The sequence below is a fragment of the Syngnathoides biaculeatus genome, chromosome 13, assembly GCF_019802595.1.
Source record: "Syngnathoides biaculeatus isolate LvHL_M chromosome 13, ASM1980259v1, whole genome shotgun sequence".
Taxonomy (NCBI): Eukaryota; Metazoa; Chordata; class Actinopteri; order Syngnathiformes; family Syngnathidae; genus Syngnathoides; species Syngnathoides biaculeatus.
Window position 1 is genome coordinate 1,098,933 of NC_084652.1, and position 25,835 is coordinate 1,124,767.

Consider the following 25,835-nt stretch of genomic DNA (forward strand, 5'->3'; position numbering starts at 1 on the left):
TTTAAAACACACGACCACAGAATGACGAACGAGGGACTTTTTTTTTCTTTAAAGTATATTTAAACATCACATTCATTGTTCGAACATTAGCACTGTGCTTAAAAACAGGTAAATAAACCAACTGTATGTCAATAATTATTCAATTGCACATAAAAGTTAAAGTAAAAAAATTGGACCTTGATAAAAGTTTGATTAAAGCTTATATGCCCATATATTGTACTTACAGTTCAGTAGAATTTTTTTATTCATAAAATGTACTTTGGTACTTTTAAAAAAAAAATGTCCTGTACATGAAAATTTAAAAAAAAAATGTATTCAAAAACTTTTAAGTCACTGTAACATTATGCGCAGTTTCAACATTAACACTGCAATTAAAAAAATCAAAATGAATAAAATACTAAAAAACGATTCACTTAGTGTATTGCACTTTACGCTCTGCTTGTTTGTTTAGCTTGCAAGATGGCATTCGAAATGATTTCATATCATCCACGATAAGAACTTGCCCCGTGCCATACACTAAGTGCCACTAGGGAGAGCCAGCGCACCACATCCCACACTTTGAGAATCACTGCACTAGATTATTGTATTTTTCTTTTCCCTTTTCTTTTTTTCTGATGTGTGCATGCATGACGAGTCTCCATCGTTCACCTTCAATGTAACAATAATGAAAGTGTCCAAGTAGTGTGACTCGATGGCGCGTCGGCTTTTCGGTCGCCGAGACTGGAAAAACAATGTCGGCCGTGCTCCTGTGTGACTTTCGCTCCCTCCAGAGAAAACATTTTGGTTTTGGACATCTTCTTCGAAGCCCTGAACTACGAGAAGATCGAGCAGAAGAAGGCCTACGAAATTGCCGGGCTCCTCGGTAAGACCCCCCCACCCCGCCGTCGGGCGCCCCTGGGGAAAAAAGTCGCCGGATGCTTTGACGACCGCGCTCGAATTCTTCTTGACGGATGCTGACTCGGAAGTGACGCCCGTCCGTGTCCTTTCTTCTTCTAGGTGACATCGGAGGGCAGATGGGTCTGTTCATAGGAGCCAGCGTGTTGACAATACTGGAAATATTCGACTACTTATATGAGGTAAAGCGACACCTAAATCAACCGCAGGTGTCAAACTCAAAGCCCGGGGGCCAGATCCGGCCCGCTATGTGATTTTATGCGGCCTGCAAAGAACTCAACTTCCATGATTTCTAAAATCAAAAATTTCTAATTGTCATTAAATGATAACGTTGAGATATTGCAATTATTTTTGTGTTATCAAACTTCAAAACCCTTTATCCTTGATTTCTTATTTTTAAAACTAATTCATAAATTTGAGTAAATATGATGAGGCGATCAAAAACAGTCATAACGGCCCTCAGGGGAAAACCGTAACCAAGATGTGGCCTTTGACAAAAATGAGTTTGACGCCTGAATATCACATTACATGCAGAGGATTGTCTTTTTTTTTCATTTTATTTTAATAAACCAAGTGCCAACAAACATGGAAAATGTTCCAAAAGGGGCCACATTATGGAAATGGACTTTTCAATTTTCTTGCATGCAATTAGTCGGGTCTCTGGAGTGCCTGCCTAACACATCAAGTGTGAAATTAAACAAGCGAGTAAATCTTTTATCTGCTCATATACTCGCGGTTCTATTGGCCGACGGTGGCTTTTGTGCAAGGCCGATCGTTTGCAGTCCGGACACGGAACAGTGAACCTGACGGTGTTCTGAAGGGAGTCTCGGTCTCCAGAAGTTCCTAATAATGCCCAAAAATCAGTTAGATTTGTTGCTCATCTCACGTTTTTTTTTTTTTTTTTTTTAAGTTGTTAGAGGGGTTGGTAAAGTTGCTCAGTTGGCAACAAATGAGCAGCCAATCACATCGCCGCATGCATTCAAACATTTGCATGAGACCGGATTGAATATAGATATTAACTGTACCATAGTATATATCTTTTGTATAGTTTGACACAAAAATGTCGGAAAATTTTCATTAAGATTACAACTACAATTTAAGGTCTCTTTTAACAGATGATTGGCATTAAATCTGAAGTCCAAAGAGTGTTTTTTTTTTTTTTTTTTTTTTTAATAAAACATCTTAAATGGCTTATTTACTTGGAAGATATCATATCATCCTCTGTGGACTGATCATTTTTTTGGAATCTGATTTTTCATTTCCGACCAAAGCCAGCAAAGGTCCAATTTTCCAATTATGTTTCTAACCCATTCTCCTCCAAAAATGCTCAGAAGAGACAATTCTAAACTTTAAGTTTATTATTTACGATTGCAAATCCTCATGTGTGTTTTTTTTTTTTTTTTTAGTCCAAATATTATCATGCATTATGAGCATGCGTGTGTCAAATGTTTTGGGTCATTTTCTTTTCTTTTATCATTATTTTTTGAATAACAGTTAACCAGTGTTGTGTCTCCTTCAGGTGTTCAAGGACAAAGTTTTGGGTTACTGCATGCGCAAGAAGCGACCGCAGCGCTGTCAGAGCGACAACCTGGTAATCGACTTTTCTGTGTAGTTGTTCACATTGAAAGAATGCAGGAGGGAGTTTGACGAGGCTTTTCTTCCTGATGACCGGGATGACGTTTCAGTAGTTCTACACAGGCGCGATGCTGGTTACTGTTCCTGCACAATTAAAGTAACCGCCGATCTTGAGAATACTTTCACCTTAATTACTTAAAAGCTAAATTTTTTTACTCTTCCTTCATTTTACATCTGTCAAGATAATCTCACTTTTAGAGCCTTAACAGCGCACCTCACTATTACACATTGTAGTCGGTATTTGTGACTTGTAGCCGTTCGTTAAAGATGCAGTACCGATTATTTTCCATGAGAACAAAAATTGAATTGGTTTTACAGATTTGAATCCGGAGGATCGTAAGTGAATCTCGCAAAACATTTCCACCGTGCATACTACATTGTTGTACATGTTGTATATTAGGGATGCAGCGCAGACAGCGCTCCCTGGTGTCAAGAATTGAATTTATTCGACATACTGTAATTTCCGGCCTACAGGGTGCACCTGATTATTAGCCTCACCCATTTGGAAAGGAAATACCATTTCGTACATACATAAGCCGCACCTGTGTAAAAGCCGCAAGTGCCCACATTGAAACACAAGATATTTACAAAGAAAGATGGTAGATTGGAAGAGTTTTCAAAGTTTTAATACCTTAGCTTAGCTTAACATAGCACCAACACGGTAGCACGAAAGAAAAAAAAAACATACCGGTAAAAAAAAAAAAAAACAGCCGTGGCAGCTACACAGTAGCAACATGGTAGCAGGGCCGGTTAAAAAAAAATAAACGTGCCTAAATCACCGAGACGTGGTAGTAACACAACAGCAACACGCTAGCGCAGTGCTAACAGGGCCGGTTAAAAAAAAAAACGTACCGATAAAAATCACTGAGACACGGCAGTAACACAGCAGCAAGAGGCTTGCGTAGCGCTAACAGGGCCGGTCAAAAAAAGAAAAAAAAAAACCACATACCGGTAAAAATCACTTCCTTGGCACATATATTCCACCGGTCTCACGCTTACCCCCTTGCGGCCGTTAGAAAAAAAATACACAAATTAGCCGCATCATCGCATAAGCCGCAAGGATGAAAGCGTGTGAAAAAAGTCGCGGGTTGTAGGCCGGAAATTATGGCATTTTAATGCTAATCGCTGTCCAATTCACTTTTAGTTGACTTGAACGTGTAACTGTTTTGTGGAAATTAAATCAAGACTGCTATGTGGATAGTTAGAATTATTTTCCAAAATACAACTTTATTAATCTAGATATAACCTTGTGCGCTGGTCAAAAATAATAAAGGAATTGATAACTAATTTCCCGGATGAGTTTGATTCATCGCAGCTGCCGCGAAAACAAAACCTAACAGTGAGGGGGAACGATGACTCGTTACGGACGGATAACACGCAAAACTTCGCCCATTAATTTTTCAAAGGCAACATATACGCCTCATGTACGTCCCGTCCCGCCCACCAGCCCACCCCCCCCCCCGCCCCCACTTGACTTGCAATAAGTGACGTTTGCCGTCTTGTGGACCATCCATGCCATTCGTTCACCATGTCGTCTTCCTCTTGGTGTTTCCCACCTGACGCCTCCCTCGTCAGCTGCAAATACATTTTATTCCAAAAGTCGGACTTCCATCCGCTTGTGGTCCTTCAAGTCCTCGACGCAGCACGTCCCCCCACCCTCGCCGCTTTTTCTTTTTGATAAAACACCGAATGCATTGTGCTTTACTTTCATCTCAGTCCCCCTCACCCATCTTTCTTGTCATGGTGTCTATTCCAGGAGTTTCCAGAGAACCCAAGCAGGCCTGGTGTCACGCCTAATCATGCCCCCAGGTAGCACACCCCCCTGCCCCCACGCCCCCTCGCGCGACGCTAATAGCCGCTCCCACGCTGTCGTCCAATCATCTCACACATCCTCATTCTCTCTCTCTCTCATGACATCGTCTTAGGTTATGAAGTCATCTAGTTTGTTTTTATCGGACTTTGTTTTTAAGACGGCAGTCGTAGTATTGACGTGCTAAATTGAGCAACTTCATTCCGTTCATTGTACACCGGCGAGTCCTCTCGCTGTTCACCGCACTTCAATAGTTACAACAAATCAGACAAAAATAATAGTTAGCCTCCTCTTAACAGCTGAAAAATTCAAAGAAAACTCGCTCCCCAATGCGCTGCTTACCCTTAACAGCGACTGTTAAATATTAAAGTAATATCGATTGTTACTGGTTGCTGTCAAATGGAGAAAGGATGCTAAAATGACGTAATATGGTTTTACAAAATCAATCAGATTCTGTATGAGAAATATACTTTAATATGATTTTAAAAAAAGATGCTGAGCTGATTTTCACGGCCGCCTGTTGTTAAAAACTCAAGCGTTAAGGTCCACAATGTCCGCTTGGCTGCAGCGCTGCCCTCAATCTCTTCGTGGATAAAATGAAGGTTTGCCGTCTTCCTTTGCTGTTATTCGTCCGCTCGGCTCATCGCGACGCCGCCTTTGCGCATGTTTTTTTTTTCTCAGCTCAAGTCAAACGTGGAGCCAAAAAAAAAGACATTTATTGAGCGATTGCAACAAGTGTGAACGTCTGGACAGTTTTGGGAAGCCATTGGGGTGGGAGTCCACTTTACGGTCAACTGGACTGGTTTCGATAGCCTGGCGACGAGAAGACTTTACTTCACGCCAGCGGACAGCGCGTGCAGTCTGCCTGCCCCTTGTGAAAACGCATTATATATTCATAGAAAGGCTATATTGCTTCCGCCATGTAGCACCCAGGTGCTTTTTTAAAAAAAAAAAAAAAAAAAAAAAATTATTTTTACAAGCTGGAGCACAGATAGCATCAGTGGTTGCATTACTCCGGGATGTTATCACACCATTTCTTCGTCTTGTTTACAGTCTGACTTGGGAGTCGCTCAACCGGCGCAAAAAAAAAAAAAAAAAGTTGACGCTGTCCTCGAATAACTCGCGACACATCCATTTTTTTTTTTATCTAGATCATTGATACGAAGAAGAGTTAAGCGCTGAGGTCGGCGCCAGAATGACGGCGTTCTCGAAAGTGGGGTCCGATATCTTCACGCTTGTTCTTCAACTCATGTTGTAGCCTTCGTGGCACAAGTGAGTTCTTAGGTTTGGAAAAAAAAAAATTAGCAAAAACAGTTTCAGTCACTCACATTTGAAAAATGTACGGGCGTGGTCAGTCATGCCCGCAGATATAAAGTTGCGGGTGTGATTAACTTCTGTACATGCTCAGTAAAGTTAACTTCCTTTTCCTGTTTCCGGGTGAAAACTGATTGTTTAGGCGCAGGCTTGTTTTGTTATTAACGTTTATGACATAAACGCATAAATTAATGTCAAGACTACACAAAATAAGCGACATTTTTCAATATCTATTTTTTTCTACTCGTAAAAAGTTCTACGCGCGTGATCTTTCGTGCTCAACTGTGCAAATTTGCGAGTGCGACGGCGCGTGAACTCGCAAATATGAGCGACTACAGTTTTGGAATAAGGCTGCAACATATTAAAATGTGAAAAAATGTAAAGCGCTGTGAACACTTTCCGTAAGCACTGTTTAGATTATTGTCCTGCAGCGTCCTGAAAGTCAGAATTATTATCAAGAATATTATTATCTGCAGTGGAGTCCCCCCAGGCCACTTTTTATCTTATTATTATTATTTTTTTTTTTTTGCAGAAATACGTTTGATAGACGAAAAGGAAGAACTAAGCTTGTGCTGTTTTCTGTCTTCTTTCCCTCCTTTCACCCTTTTCCCGTCACCCTCACGTTTACGTGTGCTTCACACTCATCGTCGTCATCATCATCACTCCTTGGTTCGATCCCGTTGACTCATCCCCTGCTCCCCCACCCCCCACCCCCCTTCCCCATGTTTCCGCAGAGCACCTGCGACACGCTCCGGAGTCACTCGGACAGTCTCGGATTCACGCCGAACATGTTACCTCGTCACCCGACTCTAGGCAACTTTGAGGAATTTGCTTGTTGACAACCTGATGTTTTCTTTTTTTTCCTGGGGGGGCAAGGGGGGGCGGGACTTGACAGCAAACTGTGAAACAATGGATGTATTTATTCGAGGAAAAACATACAAGGTTGAAGTGTACAGTTAGTTTATCAATGCCTCAATAGAAATAGAATACTATCATTACTACAAAAAAAAGAAAACTTCCGAAACAGAACTCAGGTTTAAATGCATCATAATTTATTCCCATTTTTTTTCTTTTTTTTTTTTTCCAAAATGTCACTTTTCAGTCGCAATGTGTCCAAAAGGGAAGCGAAGTCGCGACGTGACCTGGAAGAAAAAAAACGCGTGACCTGCTCTGTGTTGCGTCTCCTGCAGAGCGGCCACAGCAGAAGGAGTTCGCTGATCGTTGCCTTTGAGCCTTTTCAAACCATTGCATCAAAAAAAAAAAAAAAAAAATTGATCATTCACTGTGTTGTACGCTAATGTCTTAAGAGCTCATCTTACAATTTTTTTATTATTTTTTGGGGGGGAGGGAATGTAGAAAATTTTTTTTGCCTTTCTTAATATGTTAATTGTGTCTTAGCTCATCAGTACGAAGGAGTATTAGGGCCATGCTGAAACGACACTCAGCCACTTATCCTCACAAGGGTCGCGGTAATGAATGCAGGAGCCCATCCAAGTGATCTTCGTGCACAAACATCATTTTACGGGAATTAAAGTCATGATTTTAACAAATTCGCATAGAAATGTAAACCAGTGTAACTGTCAGCCTCGATAAAATTATTCCACTAATAGAATAAATTTGTTTTAAAACACATTTGCATTTAAATATCATAATGTGTATTTATTTTTGTAAAAAAATGATCAAGGGTAATTTAAATTTTCATTTTTTCCCAGCTGCATTCTCTAATTGCCGCTTTTTCTTTTCTTGTTGTTATGACATGATTTCTATAAAACTGCTTGTAAATTGTAAGCACGGTGACCAGCTATTTTCTGAGCCGCTTATCCTCACAAGTGTCACGGGAGTGTCGGAGCCAATCCCAGTTCCCATCAGGCAGGAGGCAGGGTCCGCCCTCAACTGGTTATTGTAGACCACCCAAAGAAAAGTCACCATTTCAAGCAAATTATTGCCATTTATTTTATGATAAAATTTGTTTTTGTTCAGTTCAGACATGGATCCTGTAAATTTTTTAAAAATTTAAAAAAAACTATTAGGAAATAAAATTATGACTACTGTTGGAAGACTATAACTTGTAAAAAAAGAAAAACTTTTTTGTAATATTGAGATATTTGTCATAAAATTGCGACTTTCTGGCAATATTGCAACTTTATGATCTTAAAAGTACACATTTCCGTAATTAATTTGTTTTGATAAATTTGTGACATTCTTTGTGAACGTTGTTATTTTTTGGAGGGCGGAGGGTTAACGACATTTTTTTCGTAAAGTTGTGCGGGTAGCCAACTACAAATACAATTTGCATATAATTATCTCACTATTACGAGTTTGTCATCGTGGAAAGTTTTGTAGTAATGTTTTTTTTTTTTTAAGCAAATGATGACTTTTCATTCTCAGAAATTACTTTTTGTCATAATCCAAGTGTACTGTTGGGTTAGGGCGACAATTTTTCCACATTATACAGTATACATGTATTTTATACAATATTGTATAGAACAGTTAATTCCTGCAGATTTATGAGAACAAAAAAACGTGAGATTCTGTGACTTTTTTTGCTCACAACGGTACAAATGACAAGTGGAATTCATGTGAAAATTGCAAACGCGACGTTTTCTTTCTTTAGTCGGGCGGTTATGGTCGTGATGGCGTTGGTGTTCTTCTCGGTGTGGCCCCGATACTTCTTCGCACGTCTAATCAGCACAAAGCCTCGTGATAGTAATCTATTGTCTATAGAAGCTACGGTTAAAATGGTGAACTGAAGCGTGTATATAACCGCAGTCGATTGCCATGAAGAAATTCTATACTGTACGACTCATTCATATCATGTACAAATACAGGTATTTATAGATCTAGGCAGACTGTTTCTATATGTCTTCTCACCACAGGGACGTAGACCGTAAGTGTCTTGGTGATTAGCATCAACGTGACGCACACATTCGCTTCCTCGACGACACAAACGCATTGTACAATTCCGCCGTTGTATCCTGTTGTCATTCTTAAATATTCCAAAATGTATAACGAGTCACAAATGACATTTTGTGATGTAACGATGATCAAGTATAATAAAGCCGATATTTACCCATCATCCCCGCTTTGTGGTCGCTGCGTTGGTCTCAATGTTCTTAAACGTCAAGTGTGTGGTATAAATATGTCTAAAGAATAAAATATAAATTAAAAAAAAAAAAAAAAAAAAGAGTATGCGATTGGTTCAGATCATTGTTTTCATAGGAGAAAAATGTTCCTCCAAAGTATTGTGCCCCCGCTGCATCAATTTTTTTGGATGGGGAAAAAAAAATAATCGATAAAAAGTTGACATTCCGAAAAGATTTTGACTTCTCATATCTAGACTCTCTTAAATTTCCTTGTCATAATGACTGCAGTCATGTAAAATTACGATATACCGTAATTTCCGGCCTACAAGCCGCGACATTTTTCCACTCGCTTTCAACGCTCCGGTTTATGCGGTGATGCTTTAACGCTAGTCTGGGGCTAGCATTAGTGCGGCGCTAGTGTTAGTGCACCTGGTTCTAAGCCTCGGTACAGAGTTTAACGGTAGTGCCGTGCTAACGCTAGCACTACTCTTTCTGTGTACCGAGGCTTAGAACCAGGTGCGCTCTGTAGGCCGTGAATTACGGTAATTCTTAAAACTTCTGCCGTCTTCTGATATGTTTACGGTGGAGTTTAAAGAGCAAAGGGTTACGTGCAATGTGAAGCGTTCCAGAACATTTTGAAAGTCAGGATTGGGTGGAGGTACAAAAGAATACAAAAACAAGGAAGCGTGGCAGTATTAACATCCATTTTACTGAACACTCAATCTTATTGGCTTCTACTAAGAAAAGCAAATTAGAAAAAAAAAAAAAAAAGGTGCAAAAAAAAAAATCCACTCTTCATTTTGAAATGAGAAACCAAAAAGCCTACAAGGAACTGTACATCTGAAATTTCACAGAAAACAATTGTGGACTTTTCATAATTGAATCCGCAGAGCCCGCGGCTTCACGCTACACAGCACAGTAGTATGAAATCAATCCGACGTGTAAAAGAAACCGGGCTTCACATTCCTGCGTTAATAAATACATGCAACCATATTTCTGCATCGCTAGCGAACAAAAAGAACTGATAGCTGCTCTGAATACGACTCGGCCGCGAAATCACAACAAACGATATCGGCAGAGTGGAGTCGGAAGAAGCGTGTTTGGAAAAGTAACAAAAAAATTACTCCAGCGAGGAAATCACGTGACACTTTTGTCCAAATTGTGTTGAAAGCGGATCGGATCAGGGGTGGGGTGAACTCCAGCAAGGGGGGTGAGGGTGACGGGGGGAGGGGGGGGGGCATTAGATCCAGCCCGACATGCAATTTTAAATCAAATAAAACCTCAATGGTGAAATTGCTATGTAAAAAAAAAAAAGCCCAAATAAAAATATACATTTAGCAAACAAAAGCCACGAAGAATTAGAGTTTCATTAATGACAAATGTTCAATTGTTGTCACATTTTCATCAGTTTGGTAAAGCCCCCAGAGGACTTCCCCACCCGTCATTTCCACTAAAAGATTGTGTGTGTGTGTGTATAATATAGGCGAGAGAGATACATATAAACTGTAACAATATTTATGGTCCACTGTTGGAATTGTCTTGGCCCATTTTGTTGAAAACCAGCTGCAGCGTTCAAAACTAACAAAGTGCTCATAGAGCTATAAAATGTGGGACAAATGCAAAATCATAAATTAGATGTTCGTGCTATTTGTTACATATCCTACTTGTAGTGTTTTTCGTCAAATTCTGAATGCTTTTGGTTAAGATGGGAGTGGCACGCGACTGCGGTAGCTGCCTAGAAAAAGCGACGCGAGCAGTCCTCCAGTATTTATTACTGTACTTCAAAAAGAATTTATCAGTCGTCAGCGGCCCACGTGTTGGGAACAACTTTGAATATGTATTGCATTAAATTTGCAGTGTTGGCCGGTGCTGAAAAATCTCCTTGTGATTAATGCGCACGGGCGAATAGAGCTCGTGGACGTGACGTCACCGCTTTCACGGCGCCATATTGCCGGTCAAACACAGCTGCTTGACTGTGTGGGGGACATCGAACCGGAGCAGAATATTCACAACGCCAGAGACTTGTTGAGCTGTTGGTTGTCACAAAAGATGGGACGGATAGTCAAAGAGATCATTCTATGGAATACCAGCTAAAAAGACTGAAAAGAAAATAGAGAACAATGCGTTAAAAAAAAAAAAAAAAAAGACAGGGAGTCGTCTCCAACGTACACGGAAGCGTGTTGCGCCCACACGTTAAACTTCGGTAAACTTCTTTTTTCTAAAAAAAATTGTTGTTCTCCTTCAATCATTGTTCTCAAATGAGTCCAATGCGTATTTAGAAAAAGAAAATAAGCCGTCTGTCAGTGATGTTTACGTAGGTTAACATGTGGCCGCAATCGCTTCCGTGTATGTTCCGTGGAGACGACTCCGTCCTCTTTGTTTTCCCAATCGTAGTTAATGAATGCAAGTTTGTGTAAAACCAGGGGTCATTTATTTAAATATTGGTATTTGTATTTAAGAAAATCTAAGTGGCTCCATCGCTATGTGGAATTTATCCCTGATTCAGAACAGATGCAGCAACGAAGTATTTGTATGCGTCCAGACTTTTCTACGCTTTCAAACTCTTCAGTATAAAGCCCGACGACTTACTCAGCAGATCCATATGTAGATCCGGTTGTCCAAGACAAGCGGAAGCGGGTTAACAGTCCAATTTTTTAATCGGCATTAAATATGGGTCCTCTATGCCAAGTGTCTCTGATTTTTCTATGTACCTTCGTTTATCATCACCTTCTAAAAGTTTAATGGCATCAGACAAAACTCTGGGCGTCGTGCTATAGGACATATTTTCACGATTAAGAATGGTTTTTTTGAACGACACTTCCGGCCAGTGACGTGACTTGATGACGTAGGTGCACGAGCTCGATATTTTGTAAACGTCCGGCCATTCTGAAACATCCCCATCCGTGCACCAACATGTGCCATTCGACAACTCGTCGCCGAGTGTTCGTGTTCGCTATGGACGTCACAGAAAGACCAACACAGCGAACGTACATATATGTATATATTTTTTGATCAACTTTTGTTTTCAGGTTAGCTCCCTGTATGTAGAAGAAGGGGAACTATGAGACCAGGGGATTTCCGAGTAAGCGTCTGCTACGTACCCAGAGTTCCCTCCCCTGTTAGTCACGCATGCGCATTCATCACAAGGAGACTTTTCAGCACCGGGGAGTGCTCAGACCGTCACACCGGCAATTGTCAATAATGGTGGAATGGCGCCAACATGGCTCCAGAGGGACCGCGTTACGTCCCATCAAGCGATGTTTCTTCACGCCATTTCGTCCGCACATACCAAAAGGCACAACTCCGCGTTCAAGAAACTTTTATAGACCAGGATGAAAGAATAAATGAATGAACGAGCAGCGGCGTTGTCTTGCTCCGTGTGTGTACAAGAACAAACTCAAGGTTGGTGTCCAAAATTATTATTATTTTTTTTTTTAATTGGGTTCTATGCAACATATACTTGTGGAACTGATCAAATTCTACAGTTAGTGTAAAGCTGCTTTTTTTTTTTTTTTTTTTTACACTCCAAGTTAACCCACTTGACTCACCCAACTGTTTTTTTGGACTCGGGTAGGTGACGTATTTGCATAAAATAAATAGATTTTTAAATTGGCAGTTACATAGTTGATTGAAAAAGATAAATAAATAACAATAGACAATGGCGGCGTTGACTTTGGCTGTCCTTTTGCCGCTGCTGTGGGCAGTGGATTTCTCTGCCCTAAGTTGTCATGGCAACACTATAAACACGAGTTAAAGGACCAAGTTTTCCAAAAGGTGGCGTAGCGTCGTTGCTTTTAGATGAGAAACTGAACGTAAAAAGAAAAGAAATAAAGTAGTCTACATAAGTTGTTTGCAGTGTTGTCATTTTTGAGCAGGAGAAAGAGTGAAGTCTGGTGGGTACTGCGGTTGGAAAAAAAAACCAAAAAAAAAAAAAACAGCTTTGGTCAAGTGGTTTCCGCGGGAATCGGGCCCGCACAGAGCTGCCGCTAATGACCTGCTAGCGTGACGGGAGGGCCGGATCGATTGGCGGCTGACGATGAGAAGGGGAGCCCGAGAAGGACTTAGGGCGGGCAGAAGTCGGCGAAATAAGGATGCTGCAAAGCTTCTTCGGCGGAGATCCTCTGGACCGGGTTGCACTTCAAAAGGTTCTGTGGGGGAGCACATCAAAGGCGCTCACTCCACGGTTCTTAAAATTGTGACAACTGAGTCGCACGACATAGGTGAGTCCAAACTTTTTCGACTGAGTGCCACATACAGATAAGTGGACGGAGAACGGGGGGAGGGCACTTGACTTTGTGTTTATGAAACATGCTGAAAACAAAATTCAAATATATCGTAATTTCCGGCCTATAAGCCACGACTTTTTTCCCCACACGCTTTCAACCCTGCCGTTTATGCGGTGATGCGGCCAATTTTTTGCGTTATTTCTAACGGCCGCGAGGGGGCACTCGAGGAGGAAAGGTAAGAGTGAGACGAGTGGCATATATGTGACTTTTACCAGTGCGGCCCTGTTAGCGCTGCGCTAGCGTGTCTCAGTAATTTTTAACAGTATTTTTTTTTTTTAACTGGCCCTGTTAGCGTGACGGCGCGAGCGTTAAACTCTCTGTGTACCGTCTTTCTTTGTAAATATCTCGTGTTTCAATGTGGGCCCTTTCAGCTTTGAAACGGCTGCGGCCTACGTATGTACCAAATGGTATTTCCTTTACAAACGTACTGGGTGAGGCTTAGAACTGGGTGCGCGCCGTAGACCGGGAATTACGGTACTCTATATTAAAAGAACAAATCTCATCTTTTTGTTATGAGGCAGGGGTCCGAAAGGAAGGACAGAACTGGAAGCCTACCTGGAGCAGGTCTCGACCTGTGCTACTGAGTTTGGGCACCACGTTGACCAGCGAGGTGGTGGCCGGATACAAAGGGTATGGCTGCACAGACAGGGAGGGAGCACGTCGTCAACATGCTGTTCGAGTGTACTAGGAGTGTAAGTGGACTACCTTGTAATCTGGTAACTTGGTCATCGTCTGCCACTGTTCTTCCGTCGGCGTACCCAACAACGTGTCAGGACGGTTAAAGACAAACGCTGGATTTACGTTGCAATTGAAAATATCGATGGATAGTTGGTGCCCAACCAAAACACACACACGCCTGTGTCGCGATCGCTTCATTTCAAGTAGGAATTATTCTTTTCAAACTCAAATTACCAATAAGTATTTAAAATGCCAAGTTGGCTCAATTGAGAACAATGCGTATTTAAAAAAATAAATAAATACACCGTCTGTCAAAGCAGAGAGGTTTACAGTGGTTAATGTGTGGCCGCAATCGCTTCAGTGTACGTTCCGTGGAGATGACTCTGTCCTCCCCCCCCCCCCCCAATCATAGTTAATGAATGTGAGTCTTTGCAAAACCATCTATTTAAATATTGGTATTTGTATTGAATACTAGCTGAAAAGGTCGACGGATTTCGGCAAAGGTTAACATGTGGCCGAATGCGCTTCTGCATTCATAAGCCGTCAAAACTGTCACTATGTAGGATTTATTCCTGATTGAGAAAAGATCCAGCAACTAAGTATTCGTATGCGTCCAGACTTTTCTACGCTTTCAAACTTTTCCGTGTAAATCCCGACGACTTACTCACCAGATCCATGGATAGATCCAGTTGTCCAAGACAAGTGGAAGCGAATTAACAGTCCAATTTCTTATCGGCAAAAAAAAAAAAAAAAAAAAAATCGATTTCGGCATTAAATACGGGTCCTCTATGCAAAGTCTATCTAATTTTTCCACGTACGTACCGTCGTCGTCTAATATCGGACAAGACTCTGGGCGTTGTGGTACAAGACATGATTCCGTGTCATCTCCAACCCATTTAGCATTGAGCAATGCTTAGCTTGACCGGCAATATGGCGAGGTAAACAAAAGTCACATGATTTTATGATGTAGGTGCACAAGCTCTATACAAAAGCAGCACACTGAGAAAAAAGATATCTGAAGATTCTTTTCAACTGGTCGTCCACATCGTTCCCAGGAAATAGAGGCCTTCCGGCATTTGCGAGCTCTAAAGCCAAAGAAAACAGCACACAAATTAGATGAGTTTCTATCAAATATTATGTCTTTGCAAATTATATTGCTCACTTTTGATGGACACCATCATGGAGGCATTCACTAAACAATGTCTTTATAGGCCACGAAGTAAATATGTGCCACCAGGAATTGAATTTGAAATGTAAAGTGATCACGTTTTCAATAGTTGTATTTCGGTGTAACTTTTCAATGTCAACAATTCAACCGGCTACAATTTGCTGCCTACAATTCACCATCTGTGCCACCGGGCAGGGTTAATTCAGGTCAGAACCAAACAGCCACTCAATCCAGTTACACTTTCTTACTATGTGACGTCACGTGACTAAGAAAGCGCAACTGCGATTGGCTGGGTGCTCGGTTCTGACCTGAAGTAACCCTGCCTGGTGGCGCAGACGGTGAATTGTAACCAGTTGAATTGTTAACATTGAAAAGTTACACTGAAATACAACTATTTCTGTTCTTTTTTTTTTTTTTCCATTTTAATTTTCTAAATTTCATTTGTTTTAATTTAATTAAGAATAATTTTAATTTAATTTCAATTTTAATGTGATCACTTTACATTTCAAATTCAAATCCTGCTTTCTGTGGCATTTCAAATTCAAATCCTGGTGGCACATATTTACTTCCATACTTGTTATTTTGTAATACTGCTAACCTTAGTAAGCTGCAAAGGTTTGGGAAAACCACTCAACGTGACTGTGCAGTTCTATACGACTACCATTATGATTTTAAAAGCATTTCACCATTCTTAGTAGTGTCAGTCAAAATGAGCATAATGAATTGTTGCTACTGCTAAAGAAGAGTCCAATGAGTGTGTGGGTGTGCCTGCGTTGACGACCATACCTGCAAATATGCAACCAGCGGACCACATGTCGATAGAGGTAGAGTAAAGTTTAGCACCGAACAGTACGTCTGGGGGTCGGTACCACAACGTTACTACCTGCACACACACAATGTGATCATTCCCACAAATTCAAGTGAGTTCTGAGTGCAATCTCCTCTGCTACGTCGCGTGCGCCGGTGCAACAACCCCCCCCCCCCATCATTTTTTTTCATGTCAACTGCCTGCGGTGGTGTGGAGAGCCTTTGACATTTCACTGAGCGAGTGCAGTCAAGTGCGGCTCAGAGCGCAAAGACATTCAATCACAAAAAGCTTCCATTTGCGCTGCTGGTGCTGCTGGAAGGAGCACGGGTGTTTTCAGTCAGCACAAGTGTGCAGTAAATAACAGTTTAGTTGACAATTCGTAAAATGCTTTTTTTTTTTTTTAATCTGACTCTCTTCTAGGATTCCTTTGTACCATTGAGGTTACTGTGCCTTTTACACAAATGACTTTTTAATGCATCTGATTGGCAAAAAAACACTTAATGGGAGAAAAAAATGAAAACATATTAAACCCAACATTTATTTGATTTTAAAATAGTTTTACAATCCCTTCATCATAAATTCAGATTACACTATTCTGTATATTTTTCATGATGACCCCAGAGAAGAATATTGAAAATATACTGTATGTCTGCTTATTACAAATAAAAGAAAAATGCCTTTGTAGGAAAAAAAAACAAAAAAAAAAACACTTTTTAAAAAAAAATCTGATACCTCTAATAAACACCCGGCACTCTATGCAGTTCAGTATATAAACTCCCCAGGCTATTAACTGAAGAAATATGGTATCCCGAAACATCTCTGTGTGAATGATTCATTTAAAAAAATATGTATATTTTATTGACAAAAGCTATTTTACTGCAACATAAGACATTGGACATGTGCTCATTTACATCTTTTACTGATTGCAAACGCATGTGAGCTAAAAAAAAAAAAAAAAAAAAAAGCTAGTTAACTAACGATCATAACGCTGTACATTAGCTTACCTCGGCTGAGTAACACCTCACGGGAATGCCGAACGCTCGAGCGAGGCCAAAGTCGGCCAGCTTTAACTCGCCATTCTGTGAACACAGATACGACTGAAACACGTGTACCATATTATACGTAAGAATAATCCCAGCGCCACTCACTCTGTTGATGAGGAGATTCTGTGGCTTGAGATCTCTGTGAAGAACATTGCGACTGTGACAGAAAGCAAGTCCTTTCAACAGCTGGAACATGAATGACTGCAAAGAAGAAGTCACATTACCGTACGTTTACATTCCGTGGCTCGAGTGACACAATCCGGATTTATTTTTTTAATTGTGACACAGTTGCATAAAGCAAAACAAAATACGGCTTCAGATCGTTAACAGAACTCAGCGGTGTGTCAATCATTAAATAAGCAAAATAAGTGCCAGTGGCAGCCAGCGGTGAAATGTGGAGCCCAACTATTATATGCTATGAAGGCTTTAATATTTGCATGGTTGAAGTATTAGTTTATTTCCATGTTGTCACTGCTTACTTTTGATGCTTGTGCAATTTGTGTGTAATTTGGGTATCTTGGCATATAATTTGTTTCATGTGTGCAAATCAGATAGTGCAGAATTGATATGTAGATGGAATAATATCAAAATTACGCACTTGAACATCCATGGTAAACCAATCCATAAAGCGGATTTCTCACCTTCACTGTTTCAGGGTCTAAATCTCCATTGCAGCTGTCAAAGTACTTCTTCAAATCCTGTTTGTTTAAAAAAAAGGTTATCATCTTAAGTGTTTATAAGTGGTCCGATTTGAGTTTCTCTCACCTGGTCGCAGTATTCAAAGACCAGCGTGAGCTTTTTGTCACTGTGCAACACGTCATGTAGCCTGCAAAGGGCATAATTATACATATCAACAAGAAATTGCAATTTGTGTATAAAGTCCATGTGCATGCCGAAGAGCTGACAGAGAACTGAAATGCTGTAGTAGAAATTTAAGCGCGGGAAATACAGAATATGAACCTAAAGAATCTCTAAATTTGAATTATAGCATATACTGTAAGTACACATCTGAGGGTGGGGGGTTGTTGGCTTTAAAATTGAATTTTAAACCATTTTGGTTGTTTGGTTAATGTTCTCATGGAAATGTGGAATCATGTCATTCCCCGTATACTAATAGGTAATCGAAATGCACTGACCTGACTATGTTTTTATGCTTGAGCTCCTTCAGCAGGCAGATTTCTCTCAGGGCAGAGCTTGGCACGCCCTGCAGTGGGTGGAAATAAAGTGGTTAGCATCACCGTGCTAGCTACTAGTACGCACCGATAGATACAGATGTTTTAATTCAAACACAAACCTCGTCGTCGTCGTCCAAACGGACTCGTTTCAAGGCCACTATTTCGTGGGTTTCTCTGTTTTTAGCCTTAAATACGGTCCCGTACGTGCCTGTTTGGAGTTAGGTTGGCAAAATAAATAGTCATATTTAGCTGAGATTGAATGACACGGCTATGTTATTAGGATGCTAGAAAATCTACCCCAAGATGACAAGAAACATATATACGTATAAACCATTTACAAATTATTCACAAGCAGATTATATGAACCTCCCGACTGGGCTCAAATGACTACATTTGGAATAACAGCAAGAAAAATACAAAATGAAGCTACCGCCAGCTAACCGAGAAGCGATGCTACAACAAGCAAATGAGCGTTAGCTTATCTTGACGTGGAAATACACGGAATTTAAAAAATATATATACCCTCGCCGATTTTTTCGAGTTTTTCATATTTCTGCATGGTCGCCCTGTTTTAGCCAGCTGATAAGTAGCCAGCGGAACAACCCAGCCACCAAGTCCCGAATTTAGTGGGGAGGGAGTTATGTTATGTTTGCTAGCTTTAGCTTCACGCTAGCAACACTTGCTGCACCGTACAGTCGAGCCTGACGGCCCCCTATAGGCCACACTATGTATTACATTTGTCAAACCCAGGTTTGTAGTTACATTAGTTTTAATAGATTACAAAGATAAGTAAAAAAGTATTTTAATAGATTAATCTTCCAAAAAACAGAAACATGCACTCACAACATGACGAACTTTTATTCACAACTGTAATGTACAGTATCATAGCTTAGAGAAACTATATTTAAAAATCTTAAATACATCCTCATAGTGTTTATTATTATTATTATTATTATTAAACATTGTCTGGTGGTCCACTTAATAAGAATTTGTCCTAAAACATCAACTCATCTGTCTGAGCTAATGTAAAATGAACATCTACAGTAAACAAATGTGAATCAACGTGGTTCATTTCTGCCCCTCAGCCCTTTGTCTCCGGATCAGATCAGAATAAAGTCCGCCTCGGCTCAGCAGTTCAGTGTGAGTTCCAGCCTTTAAAAAAGAAACAAAAAACCTTTTTTGAAAATAAATTGGACACTTTAAACATCATAATAATTTACTGAACAACAATTTACTTGATTCCAGACATTTCTTTTTTCACCAATCAATACAATTCCACGAACTCACTTCTACTATGCGCCCGTTGCTCATGACGCAGATGAGGTCAGCTGCTTGGATGGTGCTCAAGCGGTGGGCGATGATGAGCACCGTGCGGCCCCGAGTGGCCCGGTCCAGAGCCTCCTGCACCACGCGCTCCGACTCGGCATCCAATGCGCTGGTGGCCTCGTCCAGCACCAAAACGCTCGGGTTCTTGATGAGGGCCCGGGCGATGGCGACGCGCTGTTTCTGGCCTCCTGATAACGTCACGCCTCGTTCGCCTGCGATTTAAAGGAAACATACGGTACAGTATGATGGAAAATTACATTTTTAATGGCTTGTACACAAACAATTCAGTCTCTTGAGTGCCTCCTCACCAAATTCAACAACCAACTAAATATTTTATCTGCTTCTTTCTGCAAATGTCTCTGTAGGTCAACTGTTCTTCACATATTATCCACCTGCCTAACCAACTTTCACCCACAGCGTGACCAGTGAGGCTGTGAAGATTCAGAGCCACTTTCAAGCAACAGCTACAGTCCTGCCCCAGACCGCCCTGTCCGAAACAATATGATACAGAAGCACTATCATATGGAAATGACCATACTACTCACTGGTGAGAGTTCCTTGCTGTCGAATCAGGTAAGCAGAGCTGCATTGATTTTTGGTCGTCAACAGATTAATGATAGCGAACGGCGTGAGCTTCTAAAACCGGCACATACAGTATAAGATTTTTTTGGGGGGGGGAGGGAGGGGGTGAAGTTGTGGATGCAGTAGCTGAGGGGGATTATTTGTGTTTGGTGTGATGTGTCCATGCGTCACGTATACAGTGCGTAGTCGTGTATGAAGTTCTGCTGCACTTCCACGAGTGAAAATGCTTTTCCCGTCTTCGTACCGAGCACAGTGTTGTACCCGTCCGGGAAACTTGTAATGAAGCGGTGAGCGTTGGCTTGCTTGGCAGCCTCAAAGACTTCGGCGTCGGTGGCCTCGGGCTTCCCGAAGCGGATGTTCTCCATGATGGATGCTCCGAACAAAACGGGCTCCTGCGGAGGTGAATATGACGCAGTTGAAATGAGACTTATCATGTGAGCTCACTGTAATAATTTACTGTTTATTTTCCTTATATAGTCCCCATCTACAAAAACAAATGTTTATAAAATGCTTTTGTCCAACACACATATCGATATTCAAAACTAATTTCGACTCCAGCCTAACTTTTCCTCTCTGTCGATCAAAGTCAGCAAAGGCCCAATATTTTCTCCTGTGGAGTAATAAAAGAGTTATCTATTTAAACTGAGACATTTATTTTTTCAATAATTAATTAAGAGCAAAGGCCCCATTTGAGGAAAGATAGTATACAGGAGTTGTTCGACAAAATTTGAAGAATTTTTCTTTTACTTGATTGATAAATCCAATAACTTGTCCCCTGAGCCAGCAGAGATCAAGGGTTCGAATGTCGAGTCCGTCCAACGTGACTACGCCGCTCGTCGGGTCATAGAAGCGCTCCAATAAGGAGGCGACGGTGGACTTTCCTAAAACAAAGTCATATATTAGGCACATTATTGTACAATTTACACCCGTCATTCATCGAGAAGTTACCTCCTCCAGATTCCCCGACGATGGCGATTGTTTTGCTCGGTGGAAGCGTTAGGTTGAACCTCTCCAAAATTTGATGACCGGGTCTTGTCGGATAGCTATAAACATAAACCATGAGAAATAAATAAATATCCCCGAATAGCATATTCGCATGTTTCAGTTGCTCAAATGTCTCGACCAATGTTCCGACCTGAATGAAACGTTGAGAAAATCGATTCTTCCTGTCAGGGAATGATACGGGATGCGTTCCCCGCCGGAAAGAGGGATGGAGGGCTTCAACGACAAATATTCAAAAACACGAGCGCCGGCGCTTGTTCCTCTCACCATCTGGGGAGAAAATATGGAAGCAATGAGTGAAAGCTGAAGCCAGAAATCTACTTGCATTTTACTAGAATTCACTTACTTGTCCAAAAAGGATAGATATGCTGGCTAAGGACCTGGAAACAATAATAATAAAAAAATATTAAAATGTCTATATTTCTAAGGGCATATTTATCTGATGAGTTATGTCTTTTACCTCTGCACTGTCTGGGAAGCAACCAAGAAAGACATGAGGTCTCCGGGTGACATTTCATTGCTTGAAATTAGAGTTCCGCCTGCGAAAATGGTTCCTAGAACAATGCCTGCAAGGACGTGTTTAAAAAAAAAAAAGAGTTACAAAGGCACAAGTTATTGTTAATTTGTTAAAATGAAGAGACTTACAGTTGAGGGCAATGTTTGACAGTCCTTGGAAAACTGCTATTCCGGTCCCGAGATTTTCATTCATTTCGCAAGATTTTTCAACTTCGTACGCATATAACCTGCGAGAAACGTGGTGGGATTGGAAAGATGTTATCTTAACACGTTGAGTGAATCAAATCTAACGCCGTTAACTCACTGTAGCTCCCGTTCCTCCATGGCAAAGGCTTTCACTGTCCGTACGTTACCGAGAGCCTCATCCGCCACTCCGGTTGCTTTGGCAACCTTTAAGGAAACACGCAATACTTAAAATCAATTTCTCAATTGATTTAGATTAGGCACATAGAACTGTAGCTGGATTTATAATACAGCTCCAAATGCATGATTCTGATGTTAAACATTTAGTTGCTTCATGCCGATTTTTCTCCATTGATTTAAATGAGGCGGCACGGGGAGGATCAGCTGGTAAAGTGTTGGCTTCACAGTTCTGAGGTCCCGGGTTCAAACCCAGAGCCTGCGTGGGTGTCCTCCGGGAACTCCGCTTTCCTCCCATATCCCAAAAACATGCAACATTAATTGGACACTCTAAATTGTACCTAGGTGCGATTGTGGGTGTGGCTGTTTGTCTCCGTGTGCCCTGCGATTGGCTGGCAACCAGTTCAGGGTGTACCCGGCCTCCTGCCCATTGACAGCCGGGATAGGCTCCAGCACTCCCCGCGACAAGTCGTGAGGATAAGCAGGTAAGAAAATGGATGGATGGATTGATTTAAATGAGAGTAAGCCCACATCATTTGTTTATGCTTTCGCTGACATTTAGATTTACAGTACCTGTTTTTTATTATGTGTGTTTTTTAGGCAAATGCGGTTGTGAATGTCATCGATTGGTTATATCAAGTTGGCATTGTCAGTATTTTGTCCAATCAGAACATTTACGCTATTCTTGGCAGATATCATCAATGTACTATATCAGATTTTTATCCACAATTGAAAGACCTCTGAAAAAGATCAGACCAATTGCATGCATTTTTGTTCACGGGGCCATGACGCCTATCAGAAATGTCCCATTTGAAAGCAAATAATTGATATTGCGTCACTTGAACACACAGTGTGAATCCAACCCGCCTAAGTCACAAATACAATCTTCACCTTACCTGTTCTTGAGCTAAACGCGAAAGTCTGCGGAGGAATGTGCCGATGAGGGCCCCCGCTCCAACGAGACAGGGAAGCACCACCACGGTCAAGCCTGTGAGTTTTGGGGAGATGACGTAGAGCGACACAAAGCACCCCACTGTCTGTGTGATACTCCGCAGACCCTGCAAGCATCAGTGAAATCCGCAAAGGAGACACGTCAGCATGATTTTCACCACTTCAAATACCGCAATTCCTAAAATAACTCCAACAATCACCGTGCCCCAATTAAATGGCGATTTGCATCATCCAGTTGAACAAGTGAACCACATCCTGGCCTCACACCGGGCGTGGCATTTGTAAAGCTGATCTTAGAGTATGAAAGAAAGTTAGCAATCAGCTGGACTCGTTATGTGCCGTATGCCATATATTTGTAGATTATCGTGAACATACGTCAATAAAATATCTATCGCATTATAAAACAAAATGTGTGCAAAATAAAGCAAAACTACTCAACCATTTGCAGGCAACTGAAGGCTGCATAATGGCGAGGGAATGGTGTTCGCAGAGTGATACTGTCACCTAATGTTGTACAGGTATTATTTTTTCTTATTGGTCGTAAAATTTTGGCACCACGGTGGGTCAGCTGGTAAAGCGTTGGCCTCGCAGTTCTGAGGTCCCGGGTTTGATCCCGGACCCAGCTGTGTGGAGATTGCACGTTCTCCCCGTGCCTGCGTGGGTTTTCTCCGGGCACTTCAGCTTCCTCCCTCACCCCAAAAACGTGCAATAATTCATTGGACACTCTAAATTGCCGCTAGGTGCGATTGTGAGTGCTGCTGTGTGTCTCGATGTGGCCTGCGATTGGGCGGCGAGCTGTTCAGGGTGTACCCCGCCTCCTGCCCGTTGAGAGCTGGGATAGGCTCCGGTATTCCCCGCGAATCTTGTGAGGACAAGCGGCTAAGAAAATGCATGGATGGATGGATGGATAGTAAAATTTTGTTTCAATTGCTCCAGCTCCCTCAACACCTTAATGAGGAGAAGTGCTGCAAAAAAATGAATATACGTGTAAATAACCCCCCGCACTCATAGGCCGCTGGTACTCTCTGGAGTTGAGTAAACAGAGCCCTGACGCACGACATGAGGACAAAAGGTACGTTTATGTCATACCTGAGAGATGACCAACTTAAAGGAAGACTTGAACTCCTGAATATCAGCAGTCAAGCGATTGACCAGTTGCCCAGTTTTGTTAGCGTCAAAGAAAGCCACGTCTTGCCTGAGAGACAAAAATCACATCAATGACAGAACAGGAGGTTTAAGTAAGTAGGCAATCTGGAATAACAACCTTAGTAGGGATGCAAAAAGGGTTTTCCTCATGTCTGCCGCCACTCTTTCTCCGACCCTCGACAGCAGGATGATGTAGCCACTTGTCAGCAAGCCCTGGTGTACATTTCCAGCTGTTAACGCAATTACATCGGCGTCATCCATGGACCGTTTGTTTCGAACGTTCACGTACTTGGATGCCATACAGTCCAAGTAATTTAAAAGCAGGTCCCCTTATCTCATGAACATAATTCCCGGTGTGTTCCCTCAGGTAGCGCGCGACGACGTTCACCAGCTCCCCCAGCATGAGCGGGATTTGAATGTTTAAAATGGCTGCACCGAAAGCAAGCTGAAAAGAAAAGAAAAGAAAACAAATTTATTATAACGCCAAATATCTTCCATTATGGCGGCACGGTGGGATTGGCTGGCACCCAGTTCAGGGTGCCCTCCTGCCCAATGATAGCTGGGATAGACTCCCGTGACTTTTGTGAGGATAAGCGGCTCAGAAAATTGACGGATGAATGGATGTTTGATTATTTTTACGTGCCTTACCATGACAGCGCACGTGAGCGCGAAAAGCTGAGGCTTCACAAACTCCCACAGGATGTGCCATTTGAACTCCGGACTTTTGGTCAAAGATTCCACCGGGATGTTGTTGTTCACGTCGGCCTCGCAGTATGCCGTGTGGCAGAACAGTCGCCCAGAGACCGTAAGCGCTGCCGGCGCGAGGATGAACCTCACTGTCACGCCAGAGCGTCTGGACACTCGCGTGGCTCTCTGAGCGACGCTCCGCAAGCGACTGGCGACATTCCCATGTTGCCGCGAGGAATTTAATCCACTGGGGCCTGATGAAGAATATAATCTGTGTACAAAATGAAATGATTCAATTCCAATTAGATAGATGAATATCCATCCATTTTCTGTTTGGAGACTGTTCTCATTAGGATTACAGGTGAGAAGAAGTGTATCTTATCTGACTTTGGGTAAGAAGTGGGGTACAAGATGGAGGAGTCACTAGTCAGTCACACGGCACAATCAACCATTCACCGTCACATTCCCACTTATGGACATTTTAAGGGTATTCAACAAACCTAACATGCATGCTTTTGGAATATAAGCGAGAAAACAAATCCATGCAAGGGCAGACCATTTAAATTCCACGTAGGAGAGCCTATAATGAGAGACCTTATGACAGTCACCCAGTTGGTCTAACCAATAGGTTACCGAGCTTCCCAGAAAAATATCGTGGCTGGAATTAATTTCCAATTTTCATCCATTTTTTTCTACATTCTTACACATATTTATGGACAGTATGAGCAAGAGAGAATTTGATTCTCATTCTTCAGTAATTAGTTTATGCATAGTTAATAAACTACAATTAACGTCAGTATTTCAGATATTTTGGAGAATATTTTGTATCGTTAATATTGTCTTACCTTTACATTTCGGCCCTGATTCGGAATCATTCCACTGAAGTAATTAAAAAGTTAACTAAAATAGCTGTATTGAAAATGTCAGATTGGGTGATTATTTACCTTTTTTCTACAACTATCGGATTATAAATTTTATATTAAATTTATTAATGTAATAATTATAAAAAATAAAATGGACTTAATCTAGAGTTTTAAATGATCAATGCAAGCAAAATGCACACAAGCCTGTTGCCGATTGCGCAAAACTTGTTCAGGGGGAAACAACCACGAGCTGTCATTAGCTAAGCATGCAAGCGGGTCACATTGCCTACCGTGAATAGTTCCATAAACCAGACGTTTTTTTGCATTGTAGATGTATCGACAGCGACCGCACTGGTGCGGAGAATATTGATTTAAAGCAATACCACATTTTAACGTCCTCATTTATATGTAAAAAAAATATATATATATATATCTTAATCCTGGGACTCTACGTGCGCCGCCATATTGAATTCACCCAGAATGCATTTCTCACAGAAAGAACGATATT

The 25,835-nt window shown here is 41.4% G+C and overlaps 3 protein-coding genes and 1 long non-coding RNA gene across 9 annotated transcripts in view; 2 read left to right on the forward strand and 2 right to left on the reverse strand.

Moving 5' to 3' along the window:
• The window catches only part of asic1c (acid-sensing (proton-gated) ion channel 1c), a 69,399-nt gene extending 60,650 nt beyond the window's left edge, over positions 1-8,749 (forward strand). For 2 of the 4 annotated variants that reach the window (XM_061838675.1, XM_061838678.1), the window contains exons 7-11: positions 771-862; positions 997-1,076; positions 2,414-2,485; positions 4,286-4,338; positions 6,388-8,749. In XM_061838675.1, the coding sequence (XP_061694659.1) occupies positions 771-862; positions 997-1,076; positions 2,414-2,485; positions 4,286-4,338; positions 6,388-6,466 (376 nt within the window). In that variant the 3' untranslated portion in view covers positions 6,467-8,749. The remainder of the gene's footprint in view (positions 1-770; positions 863-996; positions 1,077-2,413; positions 2,486-4,285; positions 4,339-6,387) is intronic. The other 2 variants (XM_061838676.1, XM_061838677.1) reach the window with 2 other exon arrangements.
• A 744-nt stretch (positions 8,750-9,493) lies between these two features.
• cdk5 (cyclin dependent kinase 5) lies at positions 9,494-18,599 on the reverse strand. 2 transcript variants are annotated; one of them, XR_009797615.1, is made up of 13 exons: positions 18,417-18,599; positions 18,014-18,102; positions 17,856-17,923; positions 17,485-17,545; positions 17,361-17,417; positions 16,825-16,920; positions 16,681-16,755; positions 15,655-15,751; positions 14,716-14,785; positions 13,728-13,788; positions 13,578-13,658; positions 12,731-12,884; positions 9,494-12,636 (listed from the first exon to the last, which is right to left on the reverse strand). XR_009797615.1 is itself a non-coding variant. In XM_061838370.1 (12 exons), the coding sequence occupies exons 1-12, from the start codon at positions 18,451-18,453 to the stop codon at positions 12,798-12,800; spliced, it is 879 nt and encodes a 292-aa protein (XP_061694354.1). In that variant the 5' UTR covers positions 18,454-18,599; the 3' UTR covers positions 9,494-12,797. The 2 variants fall into 2 exon arrangements, 1 of the variants encoding a protein (XP_061694354.1); XM_061838370.1 differs by having other exon boundaries at positions 9,494-12,884.
• A 140-nt stretch (positions 18,600-18,739) lies between these two features.
• On the reverse strand, positions 18,740-25,801 carry abcb8 (ATP-binding cassette, sub-family B (MDR/TAP), member 8). 2 transcript variants are annotated; one of them, XM_061838369.1, is made up of 16 exons: positions 25,618-25,801; positions 24,426-24,718; positions 24,067-24,222; positions 23,896-23,990; positions 23,721-23,826; positions 22,577-22,738; positions 21,625-21,710; positions 21,450-21,547; positions 21,265-21,370; positions 21,151-21,184; positions 20,938-21,074; positions 20,751-20,845; positions 20,550-20,683; positions 20,047-20,194; positions 19,182-19,432; positions 18,740-19,046 (listed from the first exon to the last, which is right to left on the reverse strand). In XM_061838369.1, the coding sequence occupies exons 1-16, from the start codon at positions 25,727-25,729 to the stop codon at positions 18,963-18,965; spliced, it is 2,097 nt and encodes a 698-aa protein (XP_061694353.1). In that variant the 5' UTR covers positions 25,730-25,801; the 3' UTR covers positions 18,740-18,962. The 2 variants fall into 2 exon arrangements, with proteins under 2 accessions (XP_061694353.1, XP_061694352.1); XM_061838368.1 differs by having other exon boundaries at positions 18,742-19,046; positions 24,426-24,735.
• LOC133510464 (uncharacterized) lies at positions 18,980-20,039 on the forward strand. Its single transcript, XR_009797616.1, has 3 exons — positions 18,980-19,034; positions 19,213-19,455; positions 19,638-20,039. It is a non-coding gene; the product is annotated as an uncharacterized LOC133510464 (long non-coding RNA).
• Positions 25,802-25,835: the final 34 nt, after the last annotated feature.

Bases quoted from the DNA above. Each gene is read 5' to 3' on its own strand.
- cdk5 (XM_061838370.1), bottom strand. From the start codon at position 18,453: ATGCAGAAATATGAAAAACTCGAAAAAATCGGCGAGG. The intron at 14,786-15,654 runs GTATGGTCGTCA...CTTTGGCTTTAG, and splicing joins CGCTGGTTGCATATTTGCAG to AGCTCGCAAATGCCGGAAGG. The intron at 13,659-13,727 runs GTAGTCCACTTA...CTGTCTGTGCAG, and splicing joins CCAAGTTACCAGATTACAAG to CCATACCCTTTGTATCCGGC.
- abcb8 (XM_061838368.1), bottom strand. From the start codon at position 25,715: ATGTGGTATTGCTTTAAATCAATATTCTCCGCACCAGTGCGGTCGCTG. The intron at 22,739-23,720 runs GTATGACATAAA...TGATGCTTGCAG, and splicing joins TTAAGTTGGTCATCTCTCAG to GGTCTGCGGAGTATCACACA. The intron at 20,684-20,750 runs GTAACTTCTCGA...ACTTTGTTTTAG, and splicing joins CGTCGGGGAATCTGGAGGAG to GAAAGTCCACCGTCGCCTCC.